Source organism: Equus asinus, chromosome 18, assembly GCF_041296235.1.
Source record: "Equus asinus isolate D_3611 breed Donkey chromosome 18, EquAss-T2T_v2, whole genome shotgun sequence".
NCBI lineage: Eukaryota > Metazoa > Chordata > Mammalia > Perissodactyla > Equidae > Equus > Equus asinus.
The window spans coordinates 26,607,480-26,629,905 of record NC_091807.1 but is presented as its reverse complement, the minus strand read 5'-3'; the positions used below and the strand labels follow the sequence as shown (position 1 = coordinate 26,629,905).

The 22,426-nt window shown below is 39.5% G+C and overlaps 1 protein-coding gene across 2 annotated transcripts; it reads left to right on the top strand.

The window, feature by feature from the left end:
* Window positions 1-20: 20 nt before the first annotated feature.
* On the top strand, window positions 21-10,792 carry RWDD2B (RWD domain containing 2B). Of its 2 annotated transcripts, none has more exons than XM_044751147.2 (5): window positions 21-158; window positions 8,891-9,115; window positions 9,196-9,263; window positions 9,388-9,750; window positions 10,368-10,792. In XM_044751147.2, the coding sequence occupies exons 2-5, from the start codon at window positions 8,909-8,911 to the stop codon at window positions 10,600-10,602; spliced, it is 873 nt and encodes a 290-aa protein (XP_044607082.1). In that variant the 5' UTR covers window positions 21-158; window positions 8,891-8,908; the 3' UTR covers window positions 10,603-10,792. The 2 variants fall into 2 exon arrangements, with proteins under 2 accessions (XP_044607082.1, XP_070344839.1); XM_070488738.1 differs by lacking the exon at window positions 21-158 and adding an exon at window positions 3,480-3,652.
* The last annotated feature ends 11,634 nt before the right edge of the window (window positions 10,793-22,426 follow it).

Here is a 22,426-nt window from a genome sequence, read left to right as displayed (position 1 = left end):
GAGGCGCGCGCTCAGTTCCACGGGGCCGCCCTGCCGGAGTGGTGTGTAGGCGTCAGGTTGCCTGGTCCTAGAGTCTGAGGCTCCTTCCGGATGAGAACTGAGCTGTCAGTGCTGCCTGAATCCCGGGGTGACAGCACCGAGGGGGTCCGTGGGTCCAGGTGAGTCGCTGTGCACTACTGCCCAGCTGTACTGGGGGTCTCTCCAGCGGCAGCGGCCGGCTCCACATTCGGCACCGCCTCCCCACGCGCTGCCCGCCGCTCATTGGTTAGAGCCTGTGTCTTCTTTTCTGGTCCCGCCCACAGCCGGGGAATTACGCGCCCCGCCCCCAACCCGGGTCGAGACAGTTGTTAGGGGCGACGGCGAGTGCGCGCGGGGCTTGTGTCGTGCGCCCAGGCGCCTTTCTGAGTGTCAGAACTTGGGCAGCCCAGACAGGCTCGGCTCTTTAAAAAATAAAATCTGCAAAGAAAAAGAATGATAAACCACTCAGGTTTCGAAACGTGTGCCTCGTAATAAGTCCAACTCCTCCAGCGGCGTTCCATATTAGTCAGGATAAAATCCAAAGTCCTGGCCGTGGCCTGTGAGTCCCAACATAAACGGCCCCACTTTCCTCTCTAACCTCGTCTCCTAAAACCCTGCCGCGGGCTCGCTCTGCTCCAGCCATCTGGTCTGGCACCCTCCTGCCCCAAGGCCTTCGAACTTGCAGTTCCTTTTGCCTGGAAAACTCTTTGGCAGAGAAGCACATGGCTTCCTTCTTCAGAGCCTTCAAGTCTCTTTCCTACAGTCACTTTAGCAGAGAGGCCGTCCCTGCGTAAAATGGACCCCTCCCCCGCCCCAACTTGCTTCTTGTCTTCAGTCTTCTTTGTAACAGTTATCCCTGCACATAGATATTTGGTTTTTGTTCTCGTGGTCTCCTCCCACTAGATTAAATCTCTTTAAAGGCAGAGATTTTTTGTTACTTTTGTTCGTTGTTATAGTCGTAGTTCCAAGGACAATGCTTCACATGCAATAGGTGCTCCAGAAACAAATTCGTTGAATTTGTTGAGTGAACGACCAATAATAATAACAAGCGCTTTTATAGCACTGATTCTGTTGCTAGGCACTGTTTTAAGCACTTTCCACACATCCTCATTTAATCCTCATGGCAACCCTGTCGTTCCCATTTTGGAGATGGGGAGACTGAGGCACAGAGAAATTAAGCCACCTGTGTAAATTCACGCTGTGCCTAAGTGACAGCTTGGCAGTCTGGTAACAGAGTACATGCGTTAACCACTACAATAAAAAAGCAAAGTAAATTCATTTCGTCTAATAACCATCTAACGAGTTGTTTCCTAGATTCAATTCCAAATCAGACTAGGAAAGATATTTATGGAATTCCAATAAGTCCAGGAATTTTAAATATTCATGAAGATGTTTTTAATAACAGAGCAAATGCTTACGTTAGAATGTCAAGTGAAAAGAGCGGGATATAAAATTATATGAAGTAAAGAAACCGCTGTGTCTAAAGGAGGGAAGAATGTTTGCAGCTCTAACAGAAATTTGAAAAGGACTCAGACTCAAGATGGTAGGTAGCCTTGGTAATATTTACTTAAGTTGTGGCAGCTGGAGGACAAAGCAGGGATTCCTGTTCTGTGGAGAGGAGAGCTAATATCATTAGATCTGGAAAAGAATGTTCTGGGGTCAGATAAGTTTGGGAGAGTTAGATACTAAACCCTCCTCTTAGAAATTCACAGTGCCTATTGACAATAAAGACTTAGAAGTCACACAACAAGCGTGCCTGTAGAGTTTATTATTGTTGAAATGGGGTTACTTTTGTCTAGGATAAATACTAAACCAGTCAGGACAATAGGATGACCCACAGTCACCCTAAAGAAACCTGTTGAACTTTGTGTTATTCAGCATTTCAAAAATTTATTTAACTACAAAATTCTTTGTGTATTTTTTTTTCCAGCATGGCATTGACAGTCTGGTGTCAGTGTTTTAAAGACATCTGTTGAAAATGCACTGAAATTAGGAATGATGTATTGGTATTGATTTGTACACTGATCTGTGGAGACAGTCCAACATGTGCAGGAGTGCTTCATATTTTCCTGATTCATGTCCAGTTAATCCTAATGAATTCCATACCCCACCACATTTAATCATTCCCATAATCCTTGATGTGTTTTTGAGCAGACCCGTTGCAGTTATGGATCTGTCACTTCTGAGTAATTTGCATTTCTTTTTAGGTGGAGGAACTTTTATTGCTCTTTAGAAGTACCATACAATGAATGAGCTAAATTGTTGACCAAACACCATTTTCAGATATTAAGGAAATGATCCAACTGTGTTGGATGAAAAAAAGATGACTTGAATAAAGGGAGAGGTATGTGTCTAGATGGAATGGGTCATACAAGGCAGCCTTTTTGGAGTGGATCCACTCTCAATGTGCTGGCATTTCGTCCTACTGAGTCTGTGAAACTAACAGGCAGATTGTGAACTGGGATAAATTCGCTCCACTGAGTGACTGTGAGGGTCATCAGCAAGGTTGCCTTCCTTCTGTGGGAACCTAACACACCCCACTCCTTCCTCTCAGACTGTAACACTGTTGTCCAATCACAGGTTATGTGAACTTTTTCCCCCAAAAGATAGTTGATGCTCTCTTGCTGGTCTTGGCAGACTTTATTAGACACTGCACACGATCAGCTTGACAATGTGGAGCATGAGTTCATGGAGAGCCGTTAGAGGCAGAGTCCAGGTAAGAGGAGTCAAGGTTCTGGAAGGAAATAGGCACACGCTCAACTTTGAAACTTTGAAGAGACTGTTTCATAAAGGGGCTGTTTACAGAGGTGTGGCCCGATTTAAAGGAACCGTGACTACCCCTAGGCCTGAAAGGTCTGCTGGAGCTGAGGAAGAAGGGCTGCCTGCAGAAGTTGTGGTCTTAGGGCATCACAGCCATTGTCAGAATCCCACCAAAGCAGGGAAGGAGTAGAGAAGAAATACCTTGGCCTCTTTCTGTTCCCATCCTCCCACTTCCTCACAGAGCATTGGCTGAACCCAACTACAAGAAAGGCAGAAGAGTTGGGTGCTGTAGGCTGTGGAGGTTGGCTGTCCAGAGTCCAGGACAGGGAATAGAAGGGCCAAGAATGGGTTTAGGGGACAAACAGAAGTAACCAGCACAAGAGAAAATAGTCCAAGTGATCAGCCCCTGAAATAGGCCTTGGTAGTTGGGGCTGTGAAGAAGGGACAGGTTCAGGTCTAGGCTATTTTTCTTGTGTTTTCCTGCCTCACAGACCTTTCTTCTCTCTCCCCACTGCCTCCTCCTCCATTTGGCTAAGTCTTACCCTTCCTTCAAGGCTGAACTCAGGTCCTTCTATCTCCCTCAAATCTTTCCTGATGGCCCATTTCTTTGATCATGCTCTCATCTTAATCCCTGTGATAATACCTGTACTGACATTTAACACTTAGCCTTTTTATCTGCATTGTTCTCTATCTCATTAGATAGACGTCTTGATCCTCAAACTAAATAGAAAGCTTCAGGAAGGAATGAAGGATGAAGCTCTACTTATAGCAGCTGCTCAATAACCCCTAATGAAAGATGAGAAAGAATTCCATGAGGATTCTACTAACCTAAATATTGGTATTTGATCTCACAGAGTAAATTCTTTTTGAGAAGGTAAGCCATGTTTTCCTTTGCAGCAATGGGATTGAGGTCTTTTTGTCTTCTCGGAAGTGTAACCCTTCTTTTTCTTTGCTGAATTTAGAAGTACTATATGGTAATCATGAAACTTAAAACCATACAGAAGCATGTGAATTAAAAAGTGAAAGTCTTTCTCTCAACCCACATTTAGCCAACTGTTAAGAGTTTGGTGAATTCTCTTTCTGACTTTTTTCATGTGTGCGTGATAGTATAAAAATGAATTATAGCATCATCGTTATTTATATTGTTCTACAATCGTTGCTTTTAGGTAACCATATATCATAAACATCAATGTTAATATCCATTTTTAAACTATCTCATAATATTCTACTGTTTGGCTATATATTTATTTAACTACTCTTTATTGCTGAACGTTTAAGTCATTTCTCCTTTTTCCCTTATAAACAATAAGCAATGAACATCCTTCCACGCAAAAGTGTATACACTGTCTGACTCTTTCCTTAGGTCAGTTTCATAGAATTGGAATTTTTAGATCAGTTTTCCTTACAGCAACTTTTTGCTCTATGGTAATTATCAGACATTAGCTATCTTTTTTTTTATGCTAACTTGATAAATTAAAAATGTTGTGTTGGGGGCACTTCTCCTTCTGGGACAAAAGAGTAGAAGTGTTTTACCTATTCTTCCTTCAAAGTACGACTAAGAATTCTGGACATTATATATAAAACAAACACAAAAAGACTCTGAAAGGTGGAGAGAAGTCAGACTAGTTAAGGACCTTGAGACTCAAGGAAGGACATGGTGAGCCCTTCCCTGGATATTCCTTTTTGCCTCAAATATCCCAAACCTGAGAGCGAAGAAGCAGCAACCCAGAAACACCAAGGGTACAGACTAAAAAGTTTTTTTAAGCCCCCCAAAAAGGCCGCTCTCTTTAATCAAGTACCAAGAAAGGTGCAGCCCAGCAAGACAGAAAACATTTAGATAATAAATGCTCTATGTCAGGTGAATACCACAGTAAACACTGTGGCCTCTGCCCCATCCACACCAGCAAAGGGAACATAGATTTCACCTTCACTGAGCTGTAATAAGTACCTTAATGCTCACCCTTTGTTAGAGAGATGTCAAAAAAAGTCTGATTAGGGACCTAGGGCTTTCCTCACCCCCCAAGCAATAACAAGGACCCCACCACAGTGTCAGTGTCAGTGTCAGACAAATGTAAGGTCCATGTGAGACCACACGGAGAGCCTGTCCTCCCACCCTGCTGCAGCAATAACAAGGGGCTCCTCCTTCATCCTGCTGGGGTGGTCTCAGAGAAGACTAGTGGAAAGTCATAACTTTCACCACTACCTAGCATTAACAAACCCACCCCTCACCGTGGTGTTGTGAAGGCCACATAGAGACCACTAATGAGGCACTCTTACTCCTCTGGGAGATATCCGTAGTCACCTACAGTGGAGCTAGAACCCCCTCCTCACCCAGCAATAATGAAGGGCTCCCTCCCCTCATCCACTCATCTCAGATGTCAGCAGAAGCTGGGTAGGGAACCTGGACTTCTACCTCACCTGGCAGTAATGAGGCAGCACCCCCCACTTTCCCTCCTGGAGCCTTATCAGAAAAAGCATACAAAAATGGAAGATTTAAATAATATCCAGAGTCTTGTAACATAATACCCAGAATGTCCAGGTTTCAATCCAAAATCACTGATTATACCAAGAACAAGGAAGATATCAAACTAAATGAGAAAAAACAATCAACAGATGCCAATGCCAGGATGACAGAGATGGCAGGCTTATCTGACAAAGATTTTAAAACATATCATAAAAATTTTCAGTGTTCAATTACAAACACATTTGAAGCAAATATTTTTCATAGAACCTCAATAAAGAAATAGAAGATATAAAGAAGAACCAAATGGAAATGTTAGAACTGAAAAATACAATAACCGAAATTAAAAACACCTTAGATGGACTCAGTAACAGAAAGAAAGTGACAGATGAAAGAATCAGTAAACTTGAAGATACAACAACAGAAATTACCCAATCTGAACAACTGAGAGAAAATAGACACAAAATAAATAAACAAACAGTTTTAGGGACATGTGGGACTATAATAAAAGATCTAACATTCATGTTATCGCAGAAGGAGAGGAGAAAGAGGGCTGAGCTGGAAAAGTACTTGAAGAAATAATGGCTGAAATTTCCCAAATTTGTCAAAAGGCATAAACAGACTCAAGAAGGCATTAATGTCAAGGATGATGAACTCCAAGAAATCCACGTCAAGACACATCATAGTCACACTTTTGAAAACTAAGGCCGAAGAAAAAATCTTGAAAGCAGCAAGAAAGAAATGAACCTGAGCTATAAGGAAAAACAATTCAAATAAGAGTATTTCTCATCAGACACTATGGAGGCCAAAAGGAAGAGGCATATTTTTCAAGTGCTTAAAGTAAAGAACTATCAACCCAGAGTACCACATCCAGTGAAAACATTCTTCAGGAATGAAGGGGAAATCAAGACATTCTAAGATGAAGGCATACGTACCCTAAAAGAATGGCTAAAGAAAGTTCTCTAGACAGAAAAGAAACAGTAAAGGAATTATTATGGAAGAAATATCATGACTGAGCAAAAAATATGGGTAAATTAAACAAACTTTCCTTCTCTTGAGTTTTCTAAATTATATTTGATTGTTGAAGCAAAAATTGTAATACTGTTGTGTTTCTAAATGTATGTAGAAGAAAACTTTAAGATCATTATAGGGGCTGGCCCCGTGGCCGAGTGGTTAAGTTCGCACGCTCCACTGCAGGAGGCCCAGTGTTTCGTTGGTTCAAATCCTGGGCGTGGACGTGGCACTGCTCATCAAACCACGCTGAGGCAGCATCCCACATGCCACAACTAGAGGGACCCACCACGAAGAATATACAACTGTGTACCGGAGGGCTTTGGGGAGAAAAAGGAAAAAAATAAAATCTTTAAAAAAATAAAATAAAATAAAAAGATCATTATATTGTAAATGGGGGAAGGTAAAGTGACGTAAGGTTTCTATACTTCACTGGTAAAATATGACACCAGTAGATTGTGATAAGCCATATATATAGTATTTGGAGTAACCACTTAAAAAGCTATGAAAAGAAATACATGCAGAAACATTGCAGATTAATCAAAATTGAATTCCAAAATAGTTTCAACCCACAAAAAGGTAGGGAAAAGAAAACAAAGAAGTGAAAAACATAGAAAAGAAGCAAAATAAAATGATTGACTTAAGCCCTAACATATCAATAATTGCAATAAATATAAATGTTTCAATAATATAGTTAAAAGACAGAGATTCACACACACACACACACACACACACACACACACACACACACAGAATTATCTGGTCAAAAATGTCAATAGTGCTGAGATTAAGAAACCCTGAACTACAGTCTAGTTAGACTCTAGACTTTCAACAAATTCATGTTTTCTACTGCATACCACACCACTGCTTTCCAAGGTACCTTGTGCTGACAGCTACGAGAATTTCTGAAGTTCTGCAGCTCCCCTACTGACATGACCAAGCAGTTAGTAGAGGTAAGAAAGCTGAAATCTAAGTTAGTTAAAACCCATTCAACCCTTTCCATCTTCCAGAATTTTGTTGCAAGCTTTTATCTGTTATTTTCTCTCCCTTTGTCTTTGAGAATTTATTTCTTTACTCGCATTTTAGTGGAGGTCACAAGGAGAAAGAGAAATAAATACATGTGCCCAGCCTCCATGTTTTATCACAATTCCCCACACTTTTTCTTGCAAATGAAGTTAAAATCAATTTATTAAATTCTAAAAATAAGAATCATATTTTGATTAGCATCTCAGTAACCTTTGTAATTTTGGAGTGGTGAAACTTTTCTAACAAAGATTCAAAGTCCAGAAGCTATAAAAGAAAAGATTGATGAGCTTGCCTACCTAAAAATAAACACTCATGAATGGCACACACAGACACGGAACACTGTATAAAGATTGTGTTAAAAATTTTTTTTAAAAAAGAGGGGACTATGTAAAAATTTTAAACTTCTGTGGGGCAACTTTCTGGAAGGCAATTTGGCAATATCTACCAAAATTTAAAATGTACCTCTTGATCCAACAAGCCATGTCTACAAACTTATCTTTGAACCAAAGCATTTACAGTTCACCAAACTGTATATATAAAAAGAGCTTCCATTATAGAAATGTTCATAATAGCAAAAATGTGGAAATAACCCAAGTGCCCATCCATAGGTAAAGAATGCAATAAATCATGACATATCTACGTGTTAGTATGATGGTCAACCTCTAGAAAGAATGAGATCACTCTGTGCTGACAGAGAATAGCTCTCCGAAATATATTTGGAGGGGAAACGATATAGGAGTAGGGGAAAGAAGATACATATATATGATCCATTATGGATACATTTTAATTAAATATCTCACTCTATACATATGTACACATTGTACGAGCATATATTTTCCATATATATATGTATAATGCTTAAAATGTTTTCTGATTTTATATTATTTACACATTATACCAGCACATATTTCCATATATGTATATAGATATATATACTGCTTAAATTGTTTTCTGTTTCTGAAACACCAAAACTCTCTTTGCCTTGGATCTGGCACTTAGGCAGGTAGGGGAAGGGACCATCAGTAGGAAACAATATCTTCATTTTTTAACCTTCTTCTACCATTTGACTTTTATAACCTTGTACTGTCTCTTTTTAATCTTACCATGGGTTACTTGAGCTGTGAAATAATTAGCTTTTATTTTCTCTTTGTCACATTCTTCTGCTTTTTAAAAACTAATAAACATTAATATTAAGAGAAAATCATTCACCATCCACATAGCTAACTCTCTTACTTATTCTGTTCATTCTAGGTTTCCAAGGTAACCAGTCGTAGCCTCTCTCCTAGCTATATCATTGATAGGGCTTTTGATTACCTAATTAGTTTACTTCATTGAAATTGTTCATTGTGGTAGCTCAAGAGGCCAGATCAACTGTCTAGACCCAGAGGAATTTGGTGCCTGGTCATTATTAGAGTTTATGGCTCTCACTGGATTGTGCCATATTTTGGGTCCTTAGCATATTACATCTGAAAGTAAAATAATGAGGAGATACTCTGATTAAATTTCATGTTTTATGAAGCTAGCAAATACATTTTCAATAACTACCCATATTGATCTATTGAGTGCTCCCAAGACTGTATTTGTAAATTGTTTCTCTTTTCCTTACCTCCTTAGAAACTTACATATCCGGAAATGATTGAGATTGAGCAGGCAGAGGCCCAGCTCTCTGAGTTAGACCTGCTGGCCAGTATGTTCCCCGGTGAGAATGAGCTTGTCGTGAATGACCAGCTGGCTTTAGCAGAACTGAAAGACTGTATTGAAAAGAGGACAATGGAGGGACGATCTTCAAAAGTTTACTTCACTATCAATATGAACCTGGAAGTATCTGAGGAAGCAATGGTAATTCAGTTTTGCTTTTGGAAGAAGTAAAATATGTCAAGACTTAAAACAGCACTTAGGGCTTTGTTCTTTTTCTTCAGGTGACGTTTTCTCTGACCTGTATTCTTCCCTTTAAATACCCTGCAGTTGTGCCTGAAATTACTGTCCGGTATGTCACAGAAACTGCCAACTTTAGAGGTCAAAACTAATGTGAGAGGAAAAGCAATTCTCAAGTTTGTTTTCTGTTCTAAGAAAACTGATTTGGTTTTTTTATCCCACATCTTTTCCATCAGATCAGTATCATTAAGTAGATCCCAGCAGACTCAGCTGAACTCAGATCTGACCGCTTACTTGCAACAGAATTTTCTCGGAGATGTCTGTATATTGAATGCCACAGACTGGGTTAAAGAGCACGCCTCTGGCTACATCAGCAGAGACACCACAGCTTCCCCGGCTCCAGAAAGTACAGTTCAGCCAGTTGATCTCACTCTCACGAGACTCTGGATCTATAGCCATCACATCTACAACAAATGCAAAAGAAAGAATATTCTAGAGTGGGCAAGGGAGCTTGCCCTATCTGGGTTTAGCATGCCCGGGAAACCTGGTGTTGTTTGTGTGGAAGGCCCACAAAGTGCCTGTGAAGAATTCTGGTCAAGGTTTGCTTTCACATATTTTGTATGCTGTGTCAATAATTTTAGTACTAAACAAGATGCTAGAGATATAGAAATTAGTACGTCCCTGGGGTGTATCTTATGGGGATTCAGTCTCAAGTCAGTGGATAAAACAGAACTCGTGTATGTCAGTATCACTCCCCTCACCTGACACAGTGCTCATACGAGATATTCTGTAAATAGATGTTAAATCCAGCTCCTGCTCAGGATGCTGTCTACCATCCCCTCCATTTCCATGGATCTGATTCTTCTTTCATCTTAGTGATGCTATAAGCTGTGTGAAACAAGGGGATTTCTCATCTTTCCATTTCTCTACTGATATCCTAAATGAGTTTCTGAGAAGTCCCTTCAGGAGTTTGAGGTTCAGCAATTTCCACATTTCTAAAATGCTAATACGAGGATGTAATAATGGCAATAAATGAGATTGGGGATGGAATTAAGACCAGAATCATGTCTGATTAGAATCAATCCTTGTGAGATAACAGTAGATTTCTTTACTTCTAGGAAATGGCATTGGTAAATCCATTTTATAACTTCTATTTTCAGTACTCTAGGATACACAACACATTTTTCAAAATTTCTATTTGAAAATTTCTTTTCAGACTCAGAAAATTAAACTGGAAGAGAATTTTAATTCGCCACCGAGAAGATATTCCTTTTGATGGTTCAAATGAGGAACTGGAAAGACAAAGAAAATTTTCAATTTTTGAAGAAAAAGTGTTCAGTGTTAGTGGAGCCAGAGGAAACCACATGGACTTTGGTCAGCTTTATCAGTTTTTAAATGCCAAAGGATGTGGCGATGTTTTCCAGATGTTCTTTGGTGTGGAAGGACAATGACTGAGCAGAGGAGTAGTTGTTGAAAATATTTGCCACTGTTGGCCTTTGGTTTTTTTCCCCACTCTTGAAAGATTAAGTAATTGCACTTTACTTTACTTTACTTTACATTGCAATTCTAGAATGTAGGGGGAAAAACGAGAAAGTAGTATAGCTGAAATGCATCTACTAAATATGTCGTGATTGAAAGCAGAACTGAGTCTTTTTTTTTTTTTAAAGATTGGCACCTGGGCTAACAACTGTTGCCAATCTTTTTTTTTTTTTTTCTGCTTTATTTCCCCAACCCCCCCCCGTACACAGTTGTATATCTTAGTTGCAGGTCCTTCTAGTTGTGGGATGTGGGACGCCGCCTCAACGTGGCCTGATGAGCGGTGCCATGTCCGCGCCTAGGATCCGAACCCCGGGCCGCCACAGCGGAGCGCACGAACTTAACCACTCGGCCACGGAGCCGGCCCCCAGAACTGAGTCTTAAATTATAATCTTAAAATTGTTGATAGAAATTTGTTGACATATAAACTACCTATTTTTAAAGAGAAAATTATATTTGAGGAAGATAATGTTGGTTGTCCAACTTGCAACCCCTTGCAACTCCACTAAAGAATCTGGAAAAGCTAAATACCTACTCTCCTAACTTCTCTCATAGCTAGGGGTAGCCTCGGGACACAGCTCTAGCTAGGGGACTTCAGGAACACTTTTGCTTTCCGAATTTAAATGATAGCTGCAATTATGGCCCCTCTTCTCTCTCTTTCTGCCACAAACACCATAGTGATGGCTGGAGCCGCAGTATCCTTTCAACCATGAGGGAGGAAAGGACCAAGAGAACCACGGAGGGGTCAGTCCCCAGATTGTTGCACTGTTGATAGAACATCAGCCACTATCTGTCTCTAGACTGCTAATTATTAACTAAAACTAGTTTTATTGAGATTTCTGTGCCTGTTACTAGCAGTTGAAAGCTTGTTTGCCAAATAGATTTTTTTCAAAGCTTTAGTTTTGCATCTGCACTACCTATTTGATGCAAAAATAGGTGAAGTTTTTCCTAAACAGAGTTTGCAGTTAATCTGTATTTTTGTGTTCTTACACTCTGCCCCTGTTCCTGGGCTCACCTCACAGAAGGCTGAGGCATGAGCAGTTCTCAAACTTTGTAACAGGCCTTAACAATTCATCATATTGGTAATTTAGAGAATTCATTTATGGCAAATTGGATTTTACAAATTTTTCATTCTGGAAATAGCTTTCTGTACATTGATTTTCAGCAAATTGACCTAGAGTCAAATAAAGACACTACTTGGTTTTTGAGGCCCTCCATAAATCAGTTCCGGAAGTGCTTATTAAATATTTACTAATTCCTAGCACTCAGGTTGGTACCACGTGTTGGGTATTCCTTGAAGAGTCAGACTTGGTTAGAGTTATGGGGTTGCAGGAATGCACAAAGCCTTGTTTATCTTAGGAAAAAGTTGGAGGCAACACGTGTACCCATCACTCAGTGAATCCGTAAGTACAGTATGGTGCATATTATGCAGTACTGTGCTGAAGTCAGAAGGAATAAAGTAGAACTAACAAGGCAATGTGGATAGATCGTAACTATACAGGTGGTTAAACACAAATAAGAAGCAGATGGCATTTATAGCACGGCGCCTATGTTGGATGTGAGCCTTACGTACCTCAGATTCCCTCCCTGCTGCCCCCCCCCCCCCCGATGGCCCAGTCAGTTGCCCTGGAAATGCCAGTCCTTCCTGAGCTGCCACCACACAGCCAGGTGGCCCAGCTATTCATCTAGAGCTTCTCACTCCTCCAGGCACTTTCAGATTTGGATGAAATACCCTACAGAGCAAGGGATCTGCCATCCGTAGAGGCCACGAAAGAGGCCACATGATGTACTTTTAGCTGGATTAAACTGCTAAAACTTTTCAGTCTTTGTACATTATTTTAATTTAAAAAAAACCCAGGTCGCTGTGTACAAATATACAGATTTCAAGTATAACATAAAAACATAGAAGGCAATAAAGTAGCTTTATAAGTTTTCTTCCCTGAGACACACCTGTCAAATTTAAACATTGGATTATTAAGACAGAGTGAGGGGCTGGCCCCGTGGCCGAGTGGTTAGGTTCGCGCACTCTGCTGCAGGCGGCCCAGTGTTTCGTTGGTTCGAATCCTGGGCGTGGACGTGGCACTGCTCATCAAGCCACGCTGGGGCAGCATCCCACATGCCACAACTAGAAGGACCCACGACAAAGAATATACAACTATGTACTGGGGAGCTTTGGGGAGAAAAAGGAATAAAATAAAATATTAAAAAAAAAAAAGACAGAGTGAGCAAGAGAAGTACAGCTTTTCCAACCTCAGGATTACTAAACTCCCTTAAAAATGGATGGAAGTATTAGACATCAAAAGAGCAAACAGCAAGTTAGAACGTCCTGCCAACATTGTATAATATAAGAGACACAATAAAAGCTCTAAGGACTTTAGTTAAATGTTAGGCGAATAGGCGATATAGCTGTGTTAGATTTTTACCAATGATTATATACTTGATATACAAACATCCTTCAGTGTAAGATTGTTCGGTATGATTGCATGTATATTTATTCCACAATGACAATATGTCAATATGTTAATCTGATATACCTCTTGAACTGGAATCATCTATAAAGAAATAGTGATAAATCGTGAAATTATGTTTAAAAGTTAAAAGGTCTATAGAAAACAAAAGTGTGGGCCGGAAACATTGGCTACATATCCATTTTTATTTGTAAAAGTAATTCTTGTACAAACAGTGGTATTAAGTCAAGTAAAACTAAACAAAATTTTTTTTTTTTGAGGAAGATTAGCCCTGAGCTAACTACTGCCAATCCTCCTCTTTTTTGCTGAGGAAGACTGGCCCTGAGCTAACATCCATGCCCATCTTCCTCTTCTATGTGGGATGCCTACCACAGCATGGCTTTTTGCTAAGCGGTGCCACGTCTGCACCCAGGATCCAAACTGGCGAACCCCGGGCCACGGAGAAGCGGGAAGTGCGAACTTAACTGCTCTGCCACCGGGCCAGCCCCCTCAACAAATTTTTTTAAATTCTAAAATTAATCCCACCAATTCAAATTTGTTGAACTTGGAGTAACAAAGTCAGTCTTGTCATCTGCACTTTAATAGCATAAACGGCATCTGCTGCCATACAGAACTGCTTACTTTCAGCACTTATATAAAAACAGCTGATATACAGTTGTGTTTGTTAGGTTTGTTGTTGTTGTTTAGAAAGCTGTATCAGGATATCAGGGAAACTCAACAGAATATGTCATTCGTGAAATTCCAGAAAAGCTGGAAGGCAGCCAAGACTTAGGGCATTTAAAGGACAGGTGCAAGTATGTTACTTCCTGTCCCCTGCCCCCGGCAACAATGATTACAACTACTTAGGACAAACTGAATTTATGAAAATTCTGCAAAGGGGCACAAGGAGCCTTCCACTTAAGCACAATCTGGCAGTTTGATCCCACCGGGTCACGGGGGGGATGTAGGCCTGAATGTCCTTTGCCATCCCCACCAACTGTCCAAGGCGGAACCCCGCGAGGAGCAGGGCCGGGCGGCCGAGGGAAGATTCCAGTTCAGCTGAAAGCCGGGTGCTTGGCTACGTACCGCACCCGGGTCCCGAGCGGCTCCCGAGCGCTCTGGGGCTGAGGGAAACCCTGGCCTTCTACAACCCGGCATCTCCGAGCACCCGACCGCCCCACACGCGACCGAGGAGCACAGCGGGGAGGAGCCTGCAGCGCTTCACGCATGCGCCCCTCCTGTGCCGGCCTGTCCGGGAAGCCCCAGCCCGAGGGGGTGGGGTCTAGGGGCGAGGCGAGCGAGGGGACAGCGGGTCAGGTCGCCTAGCCGCAGCGGGTCGCGCTGCATTGGACTGTGGGGGAAGGGTCTGACTCCAGGCTCCAGTGCTACACTACAGACTTGCACTTCAAGTGGGGACCTAGCAGGACTGCCAGGTGCTGCTCTCATGCTCAGATGGGCTTTAAAAAAAAATTATATATATATATATAAAAATATATATACATATTTTTAAATGTTTAAATTTTATAAATATATAAATTTATGCATATATAATTTTATACATATATATAAATTTTATACATATATACACAAATATATATATTTGCAGGGAAATATTCGCCTCTGAGCTAACATCTGTTGCCAGTCTTCCTCCTTTTTTTTTCCTTCCCAAAGCTCCCAGTATATGCTTGCGCATCCTAGTTGTAAGTGGGCTTTTTTTGTTTTGTTTTTTTGAGGCTTATTGTCTTTTGAATAATAAGACATTGATCCACATTCTCTTGGGCTTTCCCTGATGTTGCTACAGCCGGGAGAATTGGAGGAATTATGCTACCTGGGACCCAGGTGGCGCCTTCGAGGTGAGGGTGTCCCTCGATTTTAACTAGGGAATTACTGAAATGGAGGCTTAATTTGTTTTCCCCCGGAGGCGTTTGGCATTTCGGATTTTGTAAATCTGTTCTCTCCTGCCTGGCCCCCCCCCCCAAATATATGTAAATAAATATGTGTGTAATACGTTTTTATTACAAAAGATGACCATTATGGAAAACGTAGAAGTAACTGGATGTAAAGCTCACCCATTATCTTGCACCCAAGAAGACAATATTAAATTTTGATTTTACGTTTTATTTTCTAGTGTATTATTTTTACGTGTCTGTATATGTGGTCATTTTTAAACAAATCATACTGTACATGCTGCTTTGTATCTGCCTTCTCTTATTAAAACAATAGATTGTAAACGTTTCATGCCATTAAATATTTTCCCACAACATTATCAAAGATTGCATTGTATTCAGTTGTCTAAGCATACGGTAATTGCTTTCAGCAATTCATTGTTTTGGTCACAAGGTCATAACGTTTTTCGGTCTTGTTTTGTTTTTCATCAACAAAGCTACTGTGAGCATGTGTTATTATCTCTTCAGGTTAGATTTCTAGAAGTGGACATTCATTCTTAAGCCCTGGATTGGTCTTGCCAAATTGCACTGGTGAAAGGTTGAGAAATGAAAATTGCAATGCTTCTAAAATTTCCTTTTTCCTAGATTTTTACCAACACTGGTTACCATTTTGCCAATTTAATAGATGAAAAATCTACATTGTTTTTGTTATCCTCATTGGACTTTTAGTGTGGGCCAATATTTTTTATATGTGTACTGGTCAATTATATTTCTTTTGCAGTAAATTGCCCGTTTATGCCTTACTTATTTATACCTATATAGGCAGGCTCGAAATATTTTTTTGTAAGAATTTTTGTAACAGAAAGCGTATGAACTCCTAGTTAATGTTACAGATATTTCCCGAGTTTATCTGTTTTTTCTGACATAGGAAAGAAACCCCACTTTTTAAATTTAATGTACAATACTTAAATTCATCCATCTTTTTTTTTTTTTTTTTTTTATGGTTTTCTGTCTTTGGAGCATTGACTGGGAAGGCTCTGCCTGCTCCCAGGATAATTTTAAAATGTATTATGTAACCTTGTAATATTTTTTGTTTGTTTTAAAAGAATCTTATTGTGAAATAGATATGTAACATTCATCCTATTTACCTTACTATGAAATATTTACCTTGTACAAAAAAGTAAAAAGAATAAAACAATGAACTGTCGTAATCTTACCACCCAGCTTAAGAAATAAAACTTTATGGGCCAGCCCTCAAGGCCTAGCAGTTAAAGTTCAGCATGCTCCACTTTGGCGGCCCGGGCTGGTTCCTGGTGTGGAACCACACCACTTGTCTGTCAGTAGCCATGCTGTGGCAGGGGCTTACATGGAAGAAGTAGAATATACACTATGTACTGGGGCTTTGGCAAGGGAAAAAAAGAAAAACAAAAAACTTTACCAGTGCAGTTGAAATTTACTTGTGTACTTTTTACAATCCTGTTCCTTGGCAGTATTAAGCCCTACTCTGAAGTATTTATTATTCCCGTGTATTTCTTTGTACTTTATGACATGTGGGTATCCTTACGCAACATCTTATGGCTTCTTTTTATTTGGTGAGGAAGATTGACCCTGAGCTAACATCTATCGCCAATCTTTCTCTTTTTGCTTGAGGAACACTGTCACTGAGTTAACATCTGTGGCAGTGTTCCTCCACTTTGTATGTGGGATGCTGCCACAGCATGGCTTGATGAGCAGTGTGTAGGTCTGTGCCCGGGATCTAAACCTGTGAACCCTGCCTGGGCTGCTGAACTTGACCACCATGCCACTGGGCCAGCCCCTTATTGCTTCATTTTTAACATTCGATCATCAGCATTCATTTTAGAGCACTGCATGAAGTAGGTACTTAAATTATTTTCTCAAATGGTGACCAGTTGTCCCAGTGATATTCATTGCATAATCCATATTCTTCAAAGGTTTGAGATGCCACTTTTATCAGAGCCTGAATGTGGGTTTCTGGATTTGCCATTCTATTTCAGTTTACTCCTGAACAACACTGTTAGAATTGTTATGGCAATATCTTACATTTTAAAGTCCAGTAGAAGAAATTGTTGTTATGCTCACTTTTCAAAATATTTTTGGCTATTCTTTCAGGTGAGCTTTTGAGATAGTTTTGTGATATCTAAAAACAAAATCTTAACTGAGAATTTGACAGGGAGTACATTAGGTTTATGTGCTTAGTTTATGATATTTGACACCTTCCAGCTCTTGTGATTTCCCATACTCTCTCTAGTTATGACTATGATTAAATTTTTGTAGCCTTTTTCCTCTAGGTACTGCACCTATATATTATGTTAATTTTTAAGTATTTTGGATTTGATAATTATCTTTAGGTCTTTTATTTAGAACTCGTTTATTATTTTATATCTTCAAAATAGATGTTACTGTTTGATTGGACAAATTCCTCTCAGCATTATTTACCAAAAATATCATTTTGATGCTCTCTTTGTTCTTCCAGATAGACTTTTAAATTATTTTTTCAAAGTTCATTAAGACTTCAGGTTATGTTAAAGTTATAGGTATTTTAATATCCATACTACTAATAGCTAACATGTATTAAATGCTTACCAGGCCTTGTGCAAAATCCTTTTCAAGGACTATCTCATTTCTCTTTACAGCAGTCCTTCGATACGTACATTATTATCTCACTTCACAGATGGTAAAACTGAGGATCAGAGAGGTTAAGTAACTTGTCCAAATTTGCACAGTTAGTAAGTAGAGGAGCTGGGCTAGAAACTCAGATGGCATGAATCTAGAATTTGTCTTTGGAACCACTAACATACACAATCTCTAGTCATTTTCCTATTATTTCATTTTTCTGTCCAGAAACATGAGATATCTCTCCATTTATGTATTTATTTATTTATAAAGATTTTATTTTTTTCCTTTTTCTCCCCAAAGCTCCCCAGTACATAGTTGTATGTTCTTCGTTGTGGGTCCTTCTAGTTATGGCATATGGGGTGCTGCCTCAGTGTGGTTTGATGAGCAGTGCCATGTCTGCACCCAGGATTCGAACCAAAGAAACACTGGGCCACCTGCAGCGGAGTGCATGAACTTAACCACTCAGCCATGGGGCCAGCCCCTGTTTATCTTTTATGCCCCTCAGTAAATGTTTTGTGGGGTTTTTAAATATAAATTGTATTATTTTATTCTTATTGATATGTATTTTATTGCTATTTGGAATAGCATCTTTTTTCTATTATATTTTCTAACTGCTATTGTTGGTCAAATCAATACCTTTATTATTTTGGATATTTATTTAATGTCTGACTACGTTACTAAACTACTTTACTCTTTTGAATATTTATTCTATTGATACCCTAGTGTTTTTGAAGTAGACAAGCATTGTCTGAAAATAATAATCCTGTTGCCTCCCTTTCAATATTAATGCCATTTATTTGTTTTATATATATTTTTGTATTAGTTAGAACTACAGAAAAACAATCAAGAATGACGGTAATTGAATGCTGTTTTTTCCCTGAATCTATTGTTAATATTTATCATCATTATTTATTCAATAACTGTTTAACTACCCGCTCTGGAACAGATAAAGGTGAATCTGGTCTTCATGGAGTTTTCATTCCAGTTGAGGAGGAAGTCATTTGACATCTATTGAGACTATTAGTTATTTTCAATTTTGATAAGTAGAGCAACCCATGAGAGTATATACGCAGAACCCAACAAAGCTGGACTCAGAAAGGAGAGATGGAATGGCAAAGTGCCTTTCACCCCCAAAAAACAACCTTAGGAAAGATCCTGAAGCTGGAAAGCCTGTGACATGCTTAAGAGACTAAAAAAGGCTAGTATGGCTCATGTTTGGCAAGTACGTAATGAGCAGAGTGGCATGACAAGGTGGAGTGGAGGGCTGGGGCCATCTAATATATGACCTTACAGGCCACTTTTATTAAAAAGATTCCTCTGGCTGCAGCACAGATGCTGGATTGAAGGGGGAATGCATATTTGCAAACCGGTTAGGAGGCTATTGCCCATGAATGATTCTTGCCTTAGACTGTGGTGATGGAGATGGAGAAAGGTGAATAAATTTGAGAGCTATATAGGAGGTTAACATGTTAGGATTTGAGAATTTATTGAAATGGGTAGGAGCGAGTGATAGGGAGCTCTATTCTTACAAGAATGGCTTGTGCAACTGGATTTATAGTGGTGCATTTCACCAAGACAGACAATACAAGAGAACCAAGTTTGGGATTAAAATAATTAATTCCATTTTGGTGGACTTCAATTTGAGTGCCCCAAATACATCCAAATTAAGCTTTCTATCAGAAGTTATATACATAGGTCTGGACTGTAAAGAGAGATCTGAACTAGGTATAAATTTGGGCAACAAGCTGTGAGTATGGATGAAATTGCCTAGGTAGAGTGTATGGATGAAGAAATCAAACGGCTTGAACTGAATCTTGAGAGACTGCAATATTCAATATTTGCAGACTGGCTAGGGGCAAATGAGTCATCAAAGGAAACTGAGGAAAAGAAGATTGGGGGGAAAAGTCTGGAAGTATGGTGTCAGAGTAGCCTGGAGAGTATTGTATAGATACACTCAAATTTCTGCTCCTATTCCCTTACTCTACTGGATTTGTTGAAGCAAATTCCAGACGTCATATCTTTTCACCTGTAAACACTTCAATGTGTAGCTCTAAAAGATAAGGGCTTTTTTTTTTAACATACCAAAAATACCTTTCTTACACTTAAAAATTAACAACCATTCTTTAGTGTCATCAAATTTCCAATCTGTGTTCATATTCCCCCACTTATCTCATAACTTTTTAACTGTTTGAATCAACATTCAAACAAGACCCACATTTGCATTTGGTTGATATGTCTCTTCAGTCTCTTTCATTTGTTTTTTTTAAATTTATTTCTTATTTATTTATTTTTGTGTGTTTGAGGAAGATTAGCCCTGAGCGAACTATTGCCAATCCTCCCCTTTTTGCTGAGGAAGACTGGCCCTGAGCTAACATCCGTCCCCATCTTCCTCTACATTATACGTAGGACGCCTACCACAGCATGGTGTGCCAAGCGGTGCCACGTCTGCACCCGGGATCCGAACCGGCGAACCCTGGGCCGCTGAGAAATGGAACGTGCAAACTTAACCTTAACCACTGCACCACTGGGCCGGCCGCTCTTCAGTCTCTTTCAATCTGTCAGTTTCCTTCCCTGTTTCTCCTCCTCCTCCTCTTCCCCTTCTCCTCCTTCTTACTCTGCAATACATTTGTCAGTGAAACTGATTGATTGTCTTGTAGAATTTCCTACATTATGGATTTTGTTGATTATGTCACTGTTGTTTAGTATGTCCCTCTGTAGCCTGTATTTTCTGTAAACTATTAGATCTAGAAACTCAATTAGATTTGAGTTTAACTTTTTTGACAGAATACCTCATAGGTATTTAGTATCCTATAACATTACGTCAGGAGATACATACTGTCTCATCACTAGTCTTTTTAAGCTGTTAGGTTGATCAGACGTCAGCTTGATCCACCAAATTTAAAGTTCTCCATCAGGTTTTCACTTAATGACTTTAGTAACCTTTGATGATAATTAGCTAGATCCATTATTTATTTATTTTTATTGAGGTATAATTAACATATAACATTATGTTAGTTCAGGTGTACGACATAAAGATTCCATATTTGTCATGATTTTTTAAAGTTATCATTCCTTCATTCATTAGCTTAAACTATACCATTAAGAACAATTCTCGCCCATCAACTATTGTGTTACCCTGAGGTAAAGTTCATACAGAGAAGACAGGATAAATGTTTGATTCTTCTGCTTTATTTACAAGTTTTCAGAATAATGAGTTGGTTCCCTAGAATTCTCCAACATGGCCAATGAATTGGTTTTTCTTATTTATTATCATTATGAAGCCATGGATTTTAGTATATACATTTTAGATATACAAATTGTGGATATTATTCTTTTATATGCTCAAATTGTCCCATCTTTGGCCAGTGAGACCTCCTTTAAATTGTCTCCTGGATCCTTTGACATGTTCTCATTATGCATCATGCATGATAAGGTATTCCAGACTCATCCTATTCATTTTCTATACATCTATACATCCTATACATTTTCTGTCCCAGGTGTGGTAACAGCCATTTTCCAACACTCTCATTGAAAAATAGTACTTAGAGAACACCATCTGGGCATTAGGGGTGCCCCTTGCAACTAAATATGCCGTTATTTCTATACCTTTTCAGGAGACAAAACTTGTAACTATTATTCAAATTTTTTTTAAATCTTAAAGTATTTTCAGTAATTATAATATAATAACATCAGTACTACTATTCTGAATTCAAATCAAATAATTGATTACTATAAAGGTACAGAGGGAATCTTTTGAGTGATAAAAGTGTTCTATATCTTAATTTAAGCAGTGGTTACAATTATATACATTTGTCAAAACTCACCGATATCTACATGACAAATGATGAGTTTTTCTCTAAATTCATCCTTGATTTAAAAAGCAATATATAACTATGTTAACATCGATAGGAACTAAGACAAACTAAATACAAACATAAAATGAAAAAGGCTGAAAAAACATTTATAAATTTGAACTGAAAAAAATTAGTATGAACTGATTAGTATGAACTAATTAACTATAATTAGTATGAACTAATTATATTTGTGTGTGTACATAGATTTTTTAAAGTAATATTTAAAAGCTTTGTTCCCTGAAAAGGTCTAGAAAAAACTAGGGTTGAAGATGCAAGAAAGTTTGTGGTCAGCGGTAATAGTCAACATATTTAACAACCAATATGGCATGAGCACCATCCAGTTAGAATAGACACTGGAACACCTTTTCTCTCACAACTCCCCAATCTGCTCAGGGATAACCCACCCCGCCTGCGGGGACGCACACATGACAGATAGGTCCAAGCCAGAGCTGTCCCTAACCAAGCACACCCTCCACAATTTTCATTAAGAAATGGCTCATTGTCGGGTTTGACTGGAAGGTTACCTCTACTGGGTAATAAGGGTGGCATTGGGAATCCTGAGGTAACATACAGGTAATCACTGCATCAGCAGCTACTATCCCCAGGGCTAGGAAAAGAAGGAAGGAAAGAAGAGGTTGGGGTAATTAGAATCTAAATTCTATGAAATTAATTTCATTTAATTCAGGCTTGGAGGAGGGCCCTGAAAAGCTGGGGCTCCATTCATGCCTATGAAGAGGGTGGTGCCTGTCTGTTGCTGGTCCTTCGGAGTTCAAAGAAGGGACCACGGTGGTTTTGGGACTCATACTTCTAAGGAGGGGGCACCATTGGCGTTTTAAGAGCTCAGAGGGGCCCCATGGAGCCAGGACTCAGACTTCTGAGGAGGAGGGCCCTCGATGCCTGGCAGCTGCTGGTACC